Source organism: Lissotriton vulgaris, chromosome 3_1 (genome assembly GCF_964263255.1).
Source record: "Lissotriton vulgaris chromosome 3_1, aLisVul1.2, whole genome shotgun sequence".
Lineage (NCBI taxonomy): Eukaryota > Metazoa > Chordata > Amphibia > Caudata > Salamandridae > Lissotriton > Lissotriton vulgaris.
The window spans coordinates 1077823630-1077840937 of NC_141689.1; the positions used below are offsets into that span (position 1 = coordinate 1077823630).

The window sequence follows — 17308 nt, forward strand, 5'->3', positions numbered from 1 at the left end:
AGGAATTAGATCTAGAATTTCAAGGGGTACAGCGGTTACAGTAATGTATATCACATCAACCATATTACAAAATATTACAGATATACTAACATCCCCTTAAGTATTCACTCTACCCCCAGGATAGGTCAAGGTTTTACGGTAATCCGAATCAAGGTTATGTGCTAATCATGTGAGTTTAAGACACTGTGAAAGAAATACAAATGATGCCACTTTTTTATTCTAATATGTCAATTTTAAAGCACTTCTGATGGAGCGGGAGCAGTAATTTTGTTGCTCCTCAAATGGACCTGGTAGAGTAAAATTTAAACGCCAACTATAAAGACGTCAGGCATTTGCAATTTTTTAAAGTTAAAACATGAAAGTTTATTAAAGGATTCAGATCATTGCAGAAAGTCGGCCAATTAATCAATAGCAGGAATTCCAAATCAAATGCAAATAATATAGCCTCAGAACAAACTACGGTTGAGCTCCAATAAAAGGAGTCACAAATCAGAGTTTAGACCAACATCATGTGTCCTCCTAAATATCAGGGGATAATGATCCCCACCCCCTCAAGAAGAGATTTCTTTTACAATGCAAAGTACAGTGAAAAACCAAGCCTAAATATAAATATATTAAAATCACATGAATTGGACCAATCAGGTTATAGGAAGAAGATACAGTCGGCACTTTGCCAGAGGTTCACATAAAGCTGTTCCCACCCCTGATGCTCTTCAGGCAACTAAATAGTCGGTTCAAATACTGTTATGTAATATACAAAGACAAATTCTCATGAGAATCACACCATGGTCTAGATACGTGAGGCCTAGGGAACGATTCCACTCAAAAGAGCAGTGTGTCACAGAGTCCTAATACATCATCATTATATACCTGGGAAAGTGACAGTACATCTCAGAGCTGAGTAAACAAACTTGCTTGGTCATGAATCATATGTGTGCAGAGTAAGACATAATTAAGAAAATAATTACATGCTAAAAACATAGTTGCGGACAAGGCCCACCACATTAGCTAATGTAAGCATAAACAAAGCTAATGTTAGCATAAACAAATTTCCTCAACAGAATATCCTGATTTCGCTATATGTTAATCACATTGTGTAAATACAATTTAATAAGTATAAAATCTTGCTATCACAAGCTAGACAGGAATTAAAATTCCTGTTCATCTAATTCATCATTGAATGAAATGGAAATTGCATGGATCACAACCAACAATAAGTTGAATGAGAGATGATCTCTGTAATAATTAGTACACAAAGCAACAATGTTCATAGCTTCCAGCAGTCTCAATTATTTAAGCCACAACTCTAGAGTTACTGACAAAGTGCTCAAAATTATTATTTTTCTCTGTAAGCTTTAAATCAACATCTCTGGGGCACCAAAGTCTTTTTTTTATTCAGAACGTTTACAACTTCTCTTCTTTGCACAGTGTTGTCCACTTTGAACAGTCATGCACCAATGTCTTACTTATTTTCAAAGAGTCACAAACAATAGCACATGAAAACCTAGTTCAATGATTTCACACATACACTTGAAGTCTTTAGTTATGGATTCCAAACAATGACAAGCTAGGACCATATTTATGAAATATTTCAGGCTCCGCAGTTGTTAATACCTTTTCCATTCGGCAAACGCAACCAGCATTAGGGCTCAAATGTTTGCAACAAGAGGAAAGCACAAAGAAATGTGTCACAGGTACTCCAACCATCGAGGTGCAATTATCTGCTTTCTCAGTCTGTGCTACTCACTAGTTGTGGAGGAAAACCAAGCAGCACCCCCTCCCCCACTAAAGGGGAGAACCAAACTATCACACTGGACCTCTCCTGAATAATACGCACCCAGTGTTGGGCGGGGTTGTTATTTCATTTGCGACATGTTTTTATATGGATGAAATAATAGATGATTTACATTAATAAAAAATTATACATTTAGGTACCGATTACGATGCGGTCAGAAAAGGCTCCAACCGTCGGTCAGTGCCTTTCCGACCACATCATAATATGCTATTTGGATTCCTTTCCGACCGCCTCATAATGATGGAGGCGGTCAGAAAGGAATCCGAACTGTCATTCTGATTGTCTTCCGCCAGGCTCCATCTGCCAGTAAGCCCTTGGGATTACTATGTCAGGTTAAGTCAGCCTTTCTGTGACGGTCTTTCCGACACAGAAAGGTTGTCGCAACTTGACTTTGGGGGCCCCGGCAGCGCTCCCCTCGATGCACGACCTCCTATTGGAGGCCGAGGGGGCACCTATGGTGTCCCCCTGTTTATCCCTGCACCCCGTGGCAGGCACCTTGAGGTGCCTGCCAGAAAGTGCAGGAATAAACTGCACCTCCAATTTTACAATGGGAGCATGCATTCCAGCTGGTTTATGGGCAGAATATGTGCTCTAATTGGAAAGTATATAAACACTGTTTGGTCGCATCCTAACTAGTCGGTCGGGACTGCTGACCGGGTGTTGATTGGTCGAGACAATGTCTGGCGGAAGGAACCCCGCCTGACATTGTAATCAGCCCCATAGTATATAAAACTGGTTGCATATTTGTCTATTGACAAAGAAAATATATATATTGTCCTTTCATTACATTTTCCATTCTGGCTTATATATTAATTAGGCTGGCTTGGAAGTGCTTTTCTTTGAAACATTTTAAACTCTTAACTAGTTTCACATCCTCTTTATGGCCTTTACTCTCAGCATCTTGCCATATTTTAAGACGTAGGACATTGACAAAATACCATTTTGTGACAATAATTTCCTTTGTGTCTGCAACAATGCTATATTGATTCATGAGCGCAGTCTTAATGTTTTTGTCGATATTGGCACTAGATACATAAACAAAACACTGTGCTGCTTAAATAATAAGTGAAATTTACTGTTTACTTGACTAAAGTTGTATCTTTAAATTATGTGGTGGAAAGGCAATGGTGTGGTATTTTCTAGGCGTATTAATACATGTGTGGCACTGGAGCACGGTCAGCTTCTCAGTAGCTTTAACATCCATGGCAGAATCTCATATTCCTCTCAGCTATCTAATTACTGCCTCAGAAACTATTCATGAAAGTTCCAAACTATTCATGAAAGTTCCTGCTACTCTTGGATTGCCTCCTAAAATGTTTTTCTCATCTCACTTTTATTCTACCAGCACCAGGCCATCTTTAAAATAATCATATTTTCATTGCTTATTTCAGCTTCCTATGTGGGATTACACTGATCAGAATGGACGATCGGTAAGTAGATCCTTCTCATACATGTCTGACTGTAAATTTGTTAATCAAGATGTATACTTATTTTCAAATTATTTATGTTTTTGACCTGTGCACCTCATGCATGCCTCATTGTAAATTTGCTAATCAAGATGTCTACTTATTTTCAAATTACTTATGTGCTGACCTGTGCACCAGTGATTGAAACCACATGCAGACAATCATATGCAAACATGAGTAGGTGGAGAAATCACCATTTTCTGATTTTTCCAGTGCTGTCTTATGTGATGTCACTGACCATGTCATGAGTGATGTAATATGTGAGGTCATAAGCAGTGCATTGCCGGAATGTAAGTTATAGTTATCTCAGGTAATGATAACTGCTGAATTTCTATGGTTTTGTACGAGTGAAATCTGAGTCAAGCTATAAAGTCTATGTGACCTTTGTTTTTTTCAGTGAACTTCTGAAGTTTTTTAATGTTGTTTCCAAACTGTAACGTCCCTGTAACCTTTGGTGTTTTAAGTGAATTGCTATGGTTTTATAAATGTATTTCCTGACTATAACCTGTATCCTTTGAGTGTGAGTATGTGAGTGAGTTTCTCAGTGGGTCTGTGAGTGGGTGTAAGAGTGTCTCAGTGGGTCTGCGAGTGCCTCCAATAGTGTGTGAGCCAGTCTGGGAGTGAGTGCATGAGTGTCTGAATGGGTTTATGAGTAGATGCATTAGTCTCTGAGTAGGTCTGTGAGTGGGTGTATGAGTCTCTGAGTGGGTGTACGTGTCTGAGTGGGTGGGTGAATGAGTGTTAGAATGGTCTGTGAGTGGCTGTATAGCTCTGTAAGTGGGCACATAAGTGTCTGAGTATGCCTGTGAGTGGGTGTGTGAGTGTCTGAGTTGGTCTGTGAGCAGATGTATCAGTGTCTGAGTGGGTCTATCAGTGGGTGAGTGAGTGCCTGAGTGGGAGTGGGTATCTAAGTGTCTGTGTGGGTGTGTCAAAAGCTGTGTGAGTGACTGTGCCATAACTGAACCACACCTGTCCAGTTATCCCACAAAAGTCTAGTTTTGCACAAAATGTCTACCCAACTGGAGTACTTTCTACTAGTTAATTAGTAAGAGCTACCATGTTGGGTAAATGCCTAGTACACATTCTACACTACAGCTGCGTAATGGACCATAGGGAAATATCTCCAGTGACAGTGTGTGCATTTTGCCAATGTGGTTGTTCCTGGTGCTATTTTATCCAGAAATATGTGATAACATGAATCAAGACAACAAGACTACAAAAAGGTACATCTTCACCAAACAAGGGTCTTTTCTCTTGACTATATGAAGTAAGTGCTTTGTTTGATGTAGATGTCATTATATTGCTCGGCATCAAGAACTCCTCACTAAAATCAGTGGGAAACACACAGCGGTGTCGCTTGTTAAGCTGTCCATCATCCTGGCAAAAAAGGCAGTAAGACCTTTGCATGCTACTAAGGTGGGCAGGACTAAACAGATAAAGCTTTCATGTGATTAAGCACATTGTAGTGATTTAAAGGGTGAACCATGTACTTTGCTCTCACCATGACAGGATAAGAAATAACCCACTCTTCACAGTCACATACAGATTGTGTTCCAATAGATCAACGATGCAGTCACTTCCACAAAGATTTTCAGATTGTCTTTCAATATGAACTGGCAAGAGAACACACTTGCTTTGGCTTTACCAAGCCCCGAAGTTATGATTATTTGTCCTTTACAGAAGTAGAACTTGATAGGGGGAAACTGCTATGTTTATATTCGTAAAGGCTTCCGTGAGGTAGGAGCCAGCATTGCTCACACACACAGGGAGCTGCTTGAAATGCTGCTGGCTGCACGCAAGAGCAATTTTTATGTAACAAGGCAAATAGCAAGCTTCTTTTTATCTAGACATGATCTGGGTGCAGATAGCCAGTAACCACAGAATATACTATTGATAGAAATAGGGAAGACCACAAAACATTAGAAAAATATATTCTCAATTTATTTTTTAACTTTTATCTGTGTAAAGTTTTTTAAATATATATATATAAATCATTTGTTCATAACATTTTGATTCAAGACACAGTTAAGGATTTTGTGATTTCCATTTTAAGTGACAATAACAGTGCATACAATTAAATATAGCCAAACAAAACATTTTTATCTGATATATCTTTTCCTTGATCATATATGATGGTTCTCAATTAATTTGATAGGACCCACAGAAGATGATAGCTTGATGAGGGCAAGCGGTAAATGGGAACTTCACGCGCGTTTTGGCACTAGTGCCTTCATCAGGTGATGTGGAATTTAGGAGCGTATCTTTGACACCACAGTTTGGATTTTCAACTAAAGAATAAACTTTCAGCATCAAGACGCACTTTCTGAGCCGCGGTGAAGAGCATTTCATCATCTTTTGTATAATGCACTTTCCGCATTATATGAAGCATCAGGAAGTATTTTTGGCTCTGGTGATGACCATCCCCTCTATGTAGCACTTACCCAGATCATATATTCTGTTTGTGGGAGTATCCTTACAATTCACCACAAAATCTCCTGTTCCGTAGTTCATGGTATAAGGAACAGTATCTAGGCTGATAACTAGTATTTAGAGTGCTTGACATGAGATAGCGAGACCTTGTTCTCTAGGGTTATTTCAATCAATCAATCAATCAATCAATCAAAAGATTTATATAGCGCGCTACTCTCCCAGAAGGGTCTCAAGGCGCTGGGAGGGAGGGTTCCTTTACTGCTCGAAAAGCCAGGTTTGAGTTGCTTCCTGAAGGAGAGATGGTCGTGGGTCAGCCGTAGGTGGATGTGGTTGTGGCGGGGGATGTCCAGGATGCGTCGTGCGAAGCTGTTCTGTATGCGCTGGAGTCTTTTCTGTAGTTTGGCAGTGGTTCCTTCGTAGAGGGTGTTCCCGTAGTCCAGTCGGCAGGTGACGAGTGCCTGGGTGACCTCAAGCAATTTGAATTCCGATCTTCACTCAGGATTGATAAAACTGTCTTGAAGAGGACCTTTACAACTCTCCTCGTCAAATTTGTTTGAATATCCTCTCGAGCAACAGTTTAGGATAGAGCATCATCTTTAGAGTTTCCAACTATCAGATTTCTTTGAAAGAAGAAGGTTCCCTGATGAAGGCAGTAGTGCCGAAACACGCATAGTTGCCATCTACTGCTTGCCCTCATCAAGCTATCACCTTCTGTGTGTCCTTTCAAATTAATTGACAACCATCATAAATGATCAAGGAAAAGATATATCAGATAACAATTTTTTGTTTGATTATATTTAATTGTATGTACTGTTATTGTCACTTAAAATGGTAATCACAAAATCCTTAACTGTGCCTTGAATCAAAATGTTATTAACAAATGATTTATATATATTAAAAAAAGCTAATATATATTCTCAATATATTTTGTAACTTTTATCTGTGTATAGCTGTAAAGTTTTGTGGTGTTCTCTATTTCTATCAATAGCATATTCTGTGGTTACTGGCTATCTGCACCTAGATCATGTCTAGATAAAAAGAAGCTTTCTATTGGCCTTTTTACATACAAATTCTTACTGTCCCTACATGTAGCAAGTACATTTGTTTGTTAGGGGTCCCTCTTTTTTCCTAAAAATGCATGCAAGAGCAATCCTTCATCCCTTTCTCTACCCGCATGTTTGTTGGCTTTTTTTAAAGTGCTTTTTTTTGCCATGGTGGGGTCCCTTTGGGACCCCAGGACCAAATCTAAGGGGTCAGGTTATTCCTACCCTGCCCCTTTCCTTTTTTAAAAAGTTTTTTCTGTTTGAAGCCTAGATCTGGATGACTGCCAACAGTTCCTTGTTGAAATGTTGGCAGCTAATCATCTTTCAGCATGGGGAATGTCGGAACCTCGGAGGTTCTGCATCCCTAGACATCCAAATTTAGATTTTCTTTAAATTTTTGACAACTACTGAATGGATTTGCACCAAATAAAAAGTGTGATAGGAAACAAAATCTACCTTTCTGCCCATTTTGGTATAATTCTGTTCAGCAGTTCGGTCTGTATTTGTGTTCAAAACCCCTGTGGGAATTAACATGTGAAATTCCATTTTTTTGACCCACTCTTTTTCTCAGCCCTCACTTGACGGATTGCCCGGAAAATTTCCATGCAGAACAAGACCCAACTTGACACTTTTATGGGAACATTTTGTGACAATTTGTCCTATGAAAACATGTTCCTAACTATAACTTTCCAGCTTGTACCCCTACACACCTAGCAGCTCACACCTAAAATATAACTATTTCATAACTTAAATAGTTAAAATAAATTATTTAACAATACATTGTCAAATAATTATTATCTAATTAACTTACCACCCTTGACCCCTACAAACGTAGCATCCCACAACTAAAATAAAATGAAAATAAACAAGTGTTTCAGAATTTACTTATTTAAATTTCACTTAAACAATTCATTTACAGGTAATAATTAATAGTTAGTTAATTATTGTTAATTACCTTCCCACATTATACCCTTACAAAAATAGCATGCTGCAACTAAACTATAAGTAAAATAATAAAGTATTCCGTATTTTACATAATTAAAAATCAATTAAATAATTATTATAATCAATGATAATTGATTTTTACTTAATACACTTACCACCCTACAACCCCACAAGTATAGAAGTGTGCAACTAAAATATAAGCAAAATATTTCATAAATTAAATTAATTAAAACATTAGTTAACAACAATTAACAATGAATAATTACTTATTAATTAATTATTACTTAATTTACTTTCTACACTATAACCATACAAATCTAACAGCCTGCCAAAGATATATAACAAAAATAAATCAGCATTACATGAATATCAAACATATAATTAAATCAAATGTCTTAAAAATGTCTTAATAAATTGTTACTTAATTAACTTCCTCCCCTAACCCCCTACAAACCCAACAACATGCTATGACACAGTTAAAAATGTATAAAACCTTTTTTTTAAACAATTAAGAACATTTATATAACCACTAATAAAACATGCCATTAATATAACTAAACACATTACAATTAATAAAAAAAGAATACTTTTAACCACTATATTAGTCAAAAAGATTAACAACTTCAATATCATATACAACGATATTACTTACATCAAAAAACAATATTCTTGTCAACACTATTTGTGCATCATGATATTTTTGTGTCACACTATTTGGATTTCGATATTTCTGTCTCCAGATATTTTTTAATGGATATTATGCCCAAAAACCCTCCTGATAAGTCCATGTAGTTAAAAAAGAGTATAGATGAAAATATAAACATGCAGTCTCACAATAAAATGTAGTTCAGATGATTACAATGGGGCTCACACTAGCTGCAAATAATGCATTGTAGAATATTTACTTTAACAGACAAAAATAGGAAAACATAGTAACAGAGCAGGTATAAGCTGTATAAATATTTGCAGAGTCAGATATATCTACTGTTTCCAAAAGGGTGTCAAAAGCCGTTGTCATAACATCAAATTGAAAATTGAAAAATGGCCTTTGAAAAGGAGGCCTTTTAGTTCCTTTTAAACCATATCAAAGGACAGATTCGTCATGATGGAGGAATGGAACTCCACCCATTAGATGCATTCCTTAAAAAGAATTGTCCTAAAGTTCTTGATTTTCTGAGCAAAGGCGAAGAGTATCCCTACTCCAAAGAGAGTAAGCGAGTTAGAAGATAGCCAGCTTTTGCGATAGGTAGCATGTAGCCCGAGAGAAATATTGTGTTAACTATACTGGCCAGCTTCAACAAACTTCTGGCTTTTATTAGAAAACATTAGAAGTGATCAGAGTGATGTTTTCTGGTCTTCCAGTTCCTGAGGCAAGCATGGAGGCAGCATGAACAGCTGTCTTGATAGGGGCTAGGTGAATTTTGAGGATGAACACGAATAGGCTATTTCCATTTTCAAGTCTTGATAGGGCTAGAGATTGAATCACTGCTTTAAAGTCCTCTGTTCCAATAAGGTATTTTAATTCAAGGAGGAGCCTGATGTACTATAGTACTCATCTGGCCCAGAAGTTTATATGGACATGCAGATTTTGGGCCTGATTATGAGTTTGGTGGAATTGGTGCTGGCCGCCATGTCAGTGCTCCGCTCCTAGACTTCCAAACTCAACCGCCATGTTACGAGTCATTTCATGGTCTTGCGGGTGGGTGGCATGACAGTCCTGCGGGGTGCAGCTTAAAGGCTCATATGTGAGCCTGTGAACTGCAGCCCGAGGGAACACCAATGCACATTCCTGCACAGGATGGACTTTGCAGTTCATATCATGCAGGATATGGGGTGCATGCACACAGGGGGGCACACCATGTGCTCCCTTGCATATATATCTAGGCACCGGGCCACCTTACTTTCCTGTCCGCCTCACTTGTCTTGGCAGTATCACTGCCATGAAAAATGTGGAGGTCAGGAAAGCCAAAATATGCTTTGCGGTGCAGTAGCGTTACAGCCAGCAAATTACTGCACCAGACCGCTGCATCAATGACGAGGGATCGCAGATCCCCAGCGGTTGCTGCGGTCCCATGATGGTCCGACCACCGTAGTTGTAATACAGTGGTCAGACCACCAGAGCGGTGGTAGCCGCCATGCCACCATGCGTTTGGCGTTCCTATGGCCAGTCAAACTTGTAATGAGGTCCTCAGATTTTTGTCTTGGATGATGCATAAGGATTGCAATATTTAACAATGGACTGCTTGCAATCAGACAGATTTATTGAATCTAGCTTGGATTCTACTGGAAAGGAACAATGTTGGGCGAGGATCAGGAGTGTCGGGGAGACCAGTAGGAATTCTATTTTTAGCAGGTTCAATTTGAGTTACCAGTGTGGCATTCATGACTGAATGTCTCTAAGTGCCTATTACTATGTTAATGATGCCAAAACCCTGTGACTAGATGCATTCATAAACAGCTGTGTCAATGTATACATGATGGAAGGCCTTTTATTTCCTGCAAAGAGAACTTGGGTTGCTTGTAGAGATTAAATAGAGTCACTAATAGGACAGAATCTTAGGGAGGGGCTCCTTTTTGGAGACAGCAGGAGCTGGAGAGAGACTTTGCTATTCGAATTTGCTGATAGTGATTATCCGGACTAGAAGAGAACCATTTCAGAACTATGCCATTTACTTGATCCGTTTTTCTAAAAATGTTAGCAAAGAGGGAAGAACGACTCTATCAGATGCTGCTATGTTACTTATGTTATGCTTTTTGTGGTATGTTATGTTATGGTAATGTCACGTTTCGCAACATTACGTTATGTATAGTAAATGTTTTTTGTGGCGCTCCACATGCACTGCAGAATTGGTATTGCGGCACTGGGTGGTTTAGATCTGGGTTAACAGCTGAAAATGTACCTGACACAGTAAGGACAAGGAACATTTTTAACAGGAGAGATGGATATTCAAGACATACCTGAATTGTCCAACATTTACAGTTTTTCTTGTGTTAATGGATGAGAATTCTAAACTTCAGCAGTCTCTAGTGGTAAGGCTTGGCCTCCCAACTTGTTCTTTCTGTATCAAGGGAAAGATCAAATAATTTTGTCTGCTGACCTTATTGTTTTCCTTGGCAAATCCATTGCAAATTGACCTCTAAAGAAGCGAGACCCTCTTTGCATTTCAACTGTGTATGGTTGTCTAATGTTAGCCAATGTAAAGCTATTCTAGTCTAACCCTGCCTGCATGCAGACAGCTGTGGTATGCACTGTATGTGAAGTCAATTCTAGTCGGACTACAGATATGGGGATTTGTATCGTTTCAGAAAAATTCAGACAGCAAAGAATTTTCTTTGAAAGGTGATGATGAGAAAACCTGTACTGACCACTTGACTTGAATCTCTAAGGTTAAATCACACTCCATCCAGATGCCAATGTTTTTAACATTCGCGGATAGTGGCAGCCAAGAACGTCAGTCAAGTGGTCCTATCATGCAGAGACAAGTGGCATGTCGTGCTCCAATAAGCATGTTTTCTCTTTACTGGCAAAGAGCGTTTCATGGATGTATGACGGTACGACGCGTACCGTCACAACGCGTGCTTTTACAAAGCGTCTTTAACAACGAAAGTCGTTACAACGACTTGCGTTGGGGGGCGCTGATAGTGAATAGTATAATTTACTATTCTAACACCAGTCCCCGTGGATACTAGGGAAGGTGTTGGAATAGTAAATATACTATTCTTTATCCTCTAGCGCCCTCCAGCGCAAGTCGTGGTTATGACTTGCGTTGTAACGGATGCGTCGTAAAAGTACTGCGGAGTAAAATCCGCGTCGAAAAGGATGTTCCCCGCGTTACATTTTTAGAGCATATCCGCTGCTCAATACCAAGCTGAGTGTTTCCAGATCTTTTATTTTCCTTTGTCAATGCAGGCAGGAATTTAAAGATTAATTTGGAATCATCTGCGTGATTGTAATCTATCAGATTGCAGGGGTTTAGCACCTTCATCAGTAAGAGAATGTACAGGTTAATTAATAAAGGTGATAAGGCGGCACCTTGGGGGACTCTGTCGTTTTAGTGGTTCATGATACAAAGGGGTGAAGCTATCAATGGTGCACAGATTCAGTGGCATTGGGATCCAGAGGCCTAGAGATCCCACTGAAACCCTGATTATTGCTGTTGTTTGCTACACAAAGAGCAGACAGGGCGCCCATTTACCCAGGTTGCTGTAGGGTCCATGGGACCCTTGAGACACCACTAATGCCAAAGCTGAACCTCTAGTACTGCATTCCCAGAGTCTATCAGGAAGGATGTTATGATTGATGAAGTTAAAGGCAGATGATAAATCCAATAAGGTCAGGGTGTCACCATCAGCAATTATGCAAAGTAGTAACTGCCTCCCTGAATCGCAAGGATAGAAAGCCTGTCTGTTAATCATCAGGAAAATTATGGGAATCTATACATGACTTGAATTGTGCCTTGGCTGTTTGTTCTAGAAGTCTAGATTCACAGGGGAGGAAGATATTGATCTAAAGTTAAGCAGGATCAGAGGATCTGTGTGTGACTTTTTTTAGCAGGATTATAATGTTATTTTCAAGTAAGGTGGAACTGCCCCAGACATGTAGAGGCGTTTCTAGTGGGTGTAGGAATGGGCATGATTGAAAAAAAGATGATTTGCTCAAAATAATGTGCCAGTCAGAAATCCACCGGAGCCTGTGGTTTTAATGTCCTTAACTACTATCATGGAGCCTTACGTAGAATTTGGCACGGAGGGATGCATCTGCAAATCTGCAGTGCTCCTCCCCACCAAACCTGCATTTACCCAGCTCTCTTTAGAGTTAGGACAGCACTAGTTTGCCAGTGAAAGCCTCTAGCCAGGTGACCCATACACCAAGGGGCCACCAAGTCACAATGCAGGTTGCCCCCTGCTCAATGAGGGAGGGGCGATCACCTCTGACTTTCTTTGAAACTCTCGTAGTTCGGATTCCTTAAAATTGAGCACGCGAGTTCACGGTGGAAACAACAGTTATATTGTAGTCTTCAGTTTCAAAGATAACACTTCTATTGATAGCTTATAGGTATATCCATTCACTACCTAGAGCTTCCATTCATTATCGAGTCGGACACACAACATCATGGGCAGTACCATATGACTACTCCCTGACCAGCCCTCCTTTGTTTCTCCTATTCCCTCTCTGTTTTTAAAATAAACACGGATTAGCCTTAAAACTTTGGTTAGTCCGTACTAGCAAATAATGAATGCTTGATTATTGTGTGCTTATGCTTGCGAAGCTTGACCACTGCATCATCTGATAGTAGTATCTGTCGGCTTTTTTCTTCCTTTACAGTTTGGAAATTCCAGCTTTTCTGTAATGTAACTCACACATAAGGGGTGTGCGTTAGACATAGCGATTCTCTCTTTTTTGTTCTATGTTTGTTTTTTGTCCTGACGAAAGCTCCCCTGACCCCTGTGGGCCCTGAGAGCTGAAACATGTCGACACCTCTGGAAAGATATAGTAGCCTCATAACTCAGCTACTTACATATCAACATTGAATTTTTACTAAGAGTGGCTATTTCTTTGCACTTATTAAATTTTTTCATTTTTTTGATCTAGCCATTACCTTTTTTTTAAAAAATTCCTTTTTTTCATCTCTGGACACTTCTGCAGAATACCAGAAGTAGCCTCGGGTGAGGCAGGCATTTGCACGTTAATCGTAGACCCGATGACTATGCCAAGACTCCTGATGGGGCGGAGAAAAGATATACCGCTTTGACATTTCCCAGGAAGTCTATGAGGGTTTGCGATACAAAAAACTATTGGTTTTTTTGCGGATACCAGTGTCCATTCTCTTTTGATCACTAGTTACTTAGAAAGGGGAAATGAATGGACCCTATTCTTCCTCTTCCCTCCATTTCAATTTTTTCAATTTTCTTTGAAACCACCAGAATACTGCCTGTAATGATGTTGATGCAAGTGCCCAGTGACCTAACTGGTCAGGCACTAGGACCGGCCCGAGAGAGGGACGAGGGCGGGCGGAAAGGGAGGAGCTGGGAGACCAAAGGGTCAGTTAGCCTGTAGCCCTGGATGAGGAAGGAAGGAAATAAAGGAGCTGATACACTGATCTGAGTCTGCGTATATTCTGTGGGAAGAAGCAACACTACAACTGGAGACAAAGGTATCCTGTCCCCACGCGTGCCTGAAGAAGGCTAACTCGGAACCCAGCGGTTACTGACCTGCCTGGAGCTCACCCCACGTTCGGAGGTTTGAGCGCGGTGCCCACAGCGCCCACCGAGAGCCCACCTCGGCGGCGGAAGCGCATCCCCACAAGAGCCCACCGAGAGCCCACCTCGGCGGCGGAAGCGCGCTACAACAAGCGCCCACCGAGAGCCCACCTCGGCGGCGGAAGCGCGTGACAAGAAAAGCGCCCACCGAGTGCCCACCTCGGCGGCGGAAACAGTGGGTCCCGCCTCGTGCAGAGAGGCCCAAAGTCCACACGAGAGCCCACCTCGGTGGTGAAAAAGAGGAAAGGAAGCTACCCTACCAGTTTGTGACTCAAGCGGTGTACCCCGGCTGCTTGCGGTGAGTGAAAGCGCCGACTAACTGGGTCCCCGTTGAAGAAATAAAGAAAATCGGCCAAAATCTCGCCAGAAACGAGATTCCCGCGTGGCCATCTTTGAGTCAGGCAGCATTGATCAATCCCCTGCGAGGCATCGTCGGCTGCCTTTTTGAAGTCAGGCAAAGAGCCTAAAACAGCTAAAAAGCACTGGCGAGTGCAACAAAACAACAAATAAACATTGGTAAATACGACAAATGTAACAAACAAGCATTGGTAAATGCAACAGGAGTAACAAACAAGCATTGGTAAATGCAGCAGAAGTAACAAACAAGCCTTGGCAAATGCAACAGAAGTAAAAACAAACATTGGCAAATGCAACAGAAGTAACAAACAAACACTGGCAAGCGCAAAGAAAATAACAAACAAGCACTGGCAAGTACGACTGAGATAACAAACAAGCACAAGCAAATACAAGACATAAATGAAGACAACAGCAAATAACGACGAGCAAGCGATAAGGAAACATAGCAAGCACCAGACAGTGCAAATCCCGAATGCGACAAACACAAGCAAATCCAGGTCTGGAACACACAAGCACGAGCAAAGGCAAGTACCAAAGTAAACCATTAACGCCACGCAAAGAGAAGAATTAAAATAAAGGTGAGAAAATAAATGGTCCAGAATAATACCGAGATAGCTGCGGATATTACCAACCTAAAAGGAAACAGTCCTGTGACCGTAGCAGATCAAAATCTCCCTCATGGCGGTGGGAAAAGCAACACAACGATCAAATCCCTACATTGAAGTGCCACCCCCAGTGACACAGACTGACATTCAGAGTTTGGGTCCTAAATGGAACCGGTGGCTGGAATCACTGGACGACTTTCTTGACGCCACCGGTGAGCGAAGAGATGGAAAATGTCTGACATTACTGCTCCAGCTGGTGGGTCATGAAGGCCGACGCTTAATTAGAACATTTTCTGAAAAGGACACAGAGACTTATGAAAGACTACAAGAGACGCCACGCACCCATTTCAACGCAAAGGATGACGTGGATCATGAACGCATCGCTTTCAACACTGCACGGCAGGAACCAGTAGTATCATTGCCAAACTTCATCACCTGGTTGCAAAGTCTGGTACAACGCTGCCACTTCAACACATTTACAAATGAGGACGCAGTTCTACTCCGGGTAATCGAAGGCTGTTCAAGGTCTAGTACAAAGCACAAGATTCTTCGAGGGCATTGGTCGCTAAAGGAAATAATCAGGAAGGCCGAAGGTGGAGAGCGGGTCAAAGCAAGAGAACTATCAAAAGACCTGCACCTATGTGCAAGACACCAAGATACCAGGAAAGAGACATCTCCAAGGTCGGTGAATAAAGCCCAAGAAATAAACACAAACAGAAACGGGGAGGGTGAAGACAGATCAGAGATAAGACAACGGGAGAGACCAAGTAACATGAAGTACTCTGAGTCAACAACACAAAAGACCGGGATGATCCAGGAGTACGACAGCTTCACTAATTCAACCTCAAATTCAACGTGTAGTGCAAGTGATTATGAAACAGATGAAGCATCAAGTGGGACAGATCGCACCAATGGATCAGATGACAGCCTGCCCAACAAATGTGCAAGAAAAGCAAACTACAGAAGACTGGACCAGTTACGCCAGCACTCGAAATCGGTACATGATCACACCCGTAACACAGATGTCAGTGCACAAAACAAGCGGGAAGAAGAAGCAAACCGGATAAGACGGACTGACCCACTCGGACACCGGGAAGAGGAAGACAAACGCATCCACGACATCCGAGACAATGAAGAAACTGAGAGGAGCCATTATCATCACACGAGTGGGGTCGAGATAAAATACCAAGAGATCAAACACAAGAAATAAATATGTGGTCATCAAACAACCTCTCCAGTAAGATGACACCGAAGTCACTTCGAGAAAGGTACCCGGAGAAATATGCCAAAGAGAACTCCGACTCTAGGAGCAGCTTGTCATGGCCTACCTGTTTCAAAAATCATCTATTCAAGACACACTCAAGGGAACGGTATCAAAGGACATCGACAGAAGACTCCTCTGATTCAGAGAGCACGTCTGTTCGATCCCTCGAGTCAACCGAGTCATGGTCCCGACGACGGCCATGGCGTCAACCACCTGAACACACCTCAGAACAAGAGGACACTAGTCACATCAAGAGTAACGTATCTCACACCAATGTCCCTGAGTACTCAATCACTCCACAAGACAACCTGTCATGTCAGTCGCAGGTACATCAAGATGTAAATAATATACCTTCACCCCTGATAGGGTCTGCGAGGCTGACGCAAAGGGCCTACAGAAAGAAAATAGAGATAGTGGACATTACCGACCGGATGGGAAATGACCATCCAGTCACTCTACAAGGAAAACCAGACGCGTTAACAGAGACAGATCATCATCAGATGAGAGAGAAACATGCACAGGCCCAGACAGTCAAAGAGTTCACCAGTCCCAAACATGAGTGGGAGTGGGTGAGGCAACCAGGGGCAGCGAACGAGTCCCCGAACCAAACCAAGATGGTCTTTTCAGATAGCGCCTTGCCGTCTGGTATACATGACTTTGAACAGGAGGGCAGTGTTGCCCTCGACCGGACAAGACGAAAAGAAGTAAAGTCCCATGCGGGTGCTCGGAAGAGAACCCGAACAACATCCCCTCATGAAGGAAATCGAGCGTCAATCAAACAAGAGCCCCATAGGAAGACTGACTGCCGACATCAAGCTGAGCTTTTCACAGTCACCTCAGAAACTGAAGATGAGTGGATCACCCAGAAGCTGATTGGAAACCACCAGGAACCAGAGCACAAGAAGACCATGCGAGACGTCTTGCAATTCCAAAGATGCACTCCTGTAATAAAAGATGTTCTCGTCAAAGCAACAGAAAGCCATACAAAAGAAATGGAGATGCACCTCCGTAGCTTAAATAGGCGGCCTGCAGACCCATGTGGCTGACTGAGGAACTATTAAACATGTTGGACGCTAAGTTTATTTCGTTAACAAGGGGGAGATGTAATAGTGGGATGCAGTCTAGCGTTTCAACAAAACGGA

The 17308-nt window shown here is 41.4% G+C and overlaps 1 protein-coding gene across 1 annotated transcript in view; it reads left to right on the forward strand.

Annotated features, from left to right (window-relative positions):
• The window catches only part of AMBN (ameloblastin), a 97950-nt gene that overhangs the window by 54537 nt on the left and 26105 nt on the right, over positions 1-17308 (forward strand). The window contains exon 7 of the mRNA XM_086963112.1: positions 3187-3225. Within this exon, the coding sequence (XP_086819238.1) occupies positions 3187-3225 (39 nt within the window). The remainder of the gene's footprint in view (positions 1-3186; positions 3226-17308) is intronic.